General features: G+C 46.8%; 1 protein-coding gene across 1 annotated transcript in view; it reads left to right on the top strand.

Moving 5' to 3' along the window:
* Window positions 1–1,442, top strand: part of SYCP2 (synaptonemal complex protein 2) — a 45,678-nt gene that overhangs the window by 15,312 nt on the left and 28,924 nt on the right. The window contains exon 14 of the mRNA XM_012728150.1: window positions 689–837. Within this exon, the coding sequence (XP_012583604.1) occupies window positions 689–837 (149 nt within the window). The remainder of the gene's footprint in view (window positions 1–688; window positions 838–1,442) is intronic.

Here is a 1,442-nt window from a genome sequence, read left to right as displayed (position 1 = left end):
CCGAGTGGGGAAAGCAAGGTGCTCAGCGGGCCTGAAGCGACAGCCCTTCCTGATAAGATGCCTTCTGAGGTGTCTGCCCTGGGGGTCTCCCTCAGGGCGCTGTGGGTGCTGCAGAGGTGGAGAGTGCTCTGCCGCTGCAGGCGCAGCCTGGAGGAGGGAGGTGGGGCTCGTTGGTGGGCAGGTGCTTGGCGGGCACTGAGGAGGGCCCCGCTTGCGGCGGCGCCTGGGCATGAGCTCTCTGGGCCCCCTAGACTGTGCCCTTGCTTCTTGGACTTTGACCAAATGTTTCCTGGTATATTTGTGACAGCTGTGGATATGGCAGATGCCCATATCTAGAAATATGCTTATTTGTGGAGTTATTTGCCTCTTCAAAGTAAGAAAACAGATTTCTCAGATGTGCTCTAAGAATACAAGGAACCTGTCAATGTCCCGAATGCGTTTGAGACTTTAACTTGTTGGTGAATGGATTACCCTGTATTTTATAGATCAGGAAATAAAGATTCTGGGAGATAAATGGACTTAATATGTTTATATAGGACCGAGAACCAGAATTGATTAAATAGCTAAAACTTAAAAGATAATTTTTTCAGTTAAATTAATACACAACATGCTTTTTAAATGTGTCATGTGACTATAGAGTGGTATCAGATATGAACTAACCAGTGTGCTTTTTTTGATGTGTGTACAGTGAGAGAATCAAAGAAGCTACTGACTGTCATTCTGAAAAACGTAGTAAAAATTAGTAAAAGAGAAGGGAAAGAATTGCTTTTGTATTTTGATGCATCATTAGAAATCACTAATGTGACTCAAAAAGTTTTTGGTGCAAGTAAATATAGGGTAAGTGTTTAAATTCTTTTAAATAGGTATTTTCATAATTCAGTTATTTGGGTTTTTTAAGAACTATTAAAATGACAGGTGGGTCTTTAGTTTCTTAAATGTGTATTGTGGAAAAGCTTATTTGAAAGTGACAGCTCATTGAAAGAATCCCAGACCAAGTTAGCGGCAAATGTTTAAAAAGGGAGATGAGCTAGAACCCTCTTTCCAAGCTATGAAACACTGAGGGGGGTTGTAGAACGAGACCCAGGAGAGTTACCCGACATGCGAGCTGAGGAAGAAGGACCCTGAAGGAAGGGCCTGTTCCGAATCAGCCTGGACTGGAAGCCTGTGGGAGCCATGTGAAACGGCCTTCCGTTAGCTGGCTGGAGTTTAGGTGCTGCTCAGTGGGGGCGTGTGGGACGTGGCTCCTCAGTCGGCTGGAACACGAGTGGCAGTTCACACGTAGTTTGCAGGGGAGGCTCGGTGCGCAAGTCTGGGCAGTGCTGGCTCAGTGTGGTCGGGCTGCACTCACAGTGCCTACTCTGGGCGGCTTCAGCAACGCACGCATGGTTCTCGTCAGGCTGGATCTGGGAAGCCTGATGCTCCAGGGCCAGAAGGCTTGGAGA

The sequence above is a fragment of the Condylura cristata genome, unplaced genomic scaffold (assembly GCF_000260355.1).
Source record: "Condylura cristata isolate star-nosed mole 26May11 unplaced genomic scaffold, ConCri1.0 scaffold00022, whole genome shotgun sequence".
NCBI lineage: Eukaryota > Metazoa > Chordata > Mammalia > Eulipotyphla > Talpidae > Condylura > Condylura cristata.
This window is presented reverse-complemented; position numbering and strand designations above follow the sequence as displayed.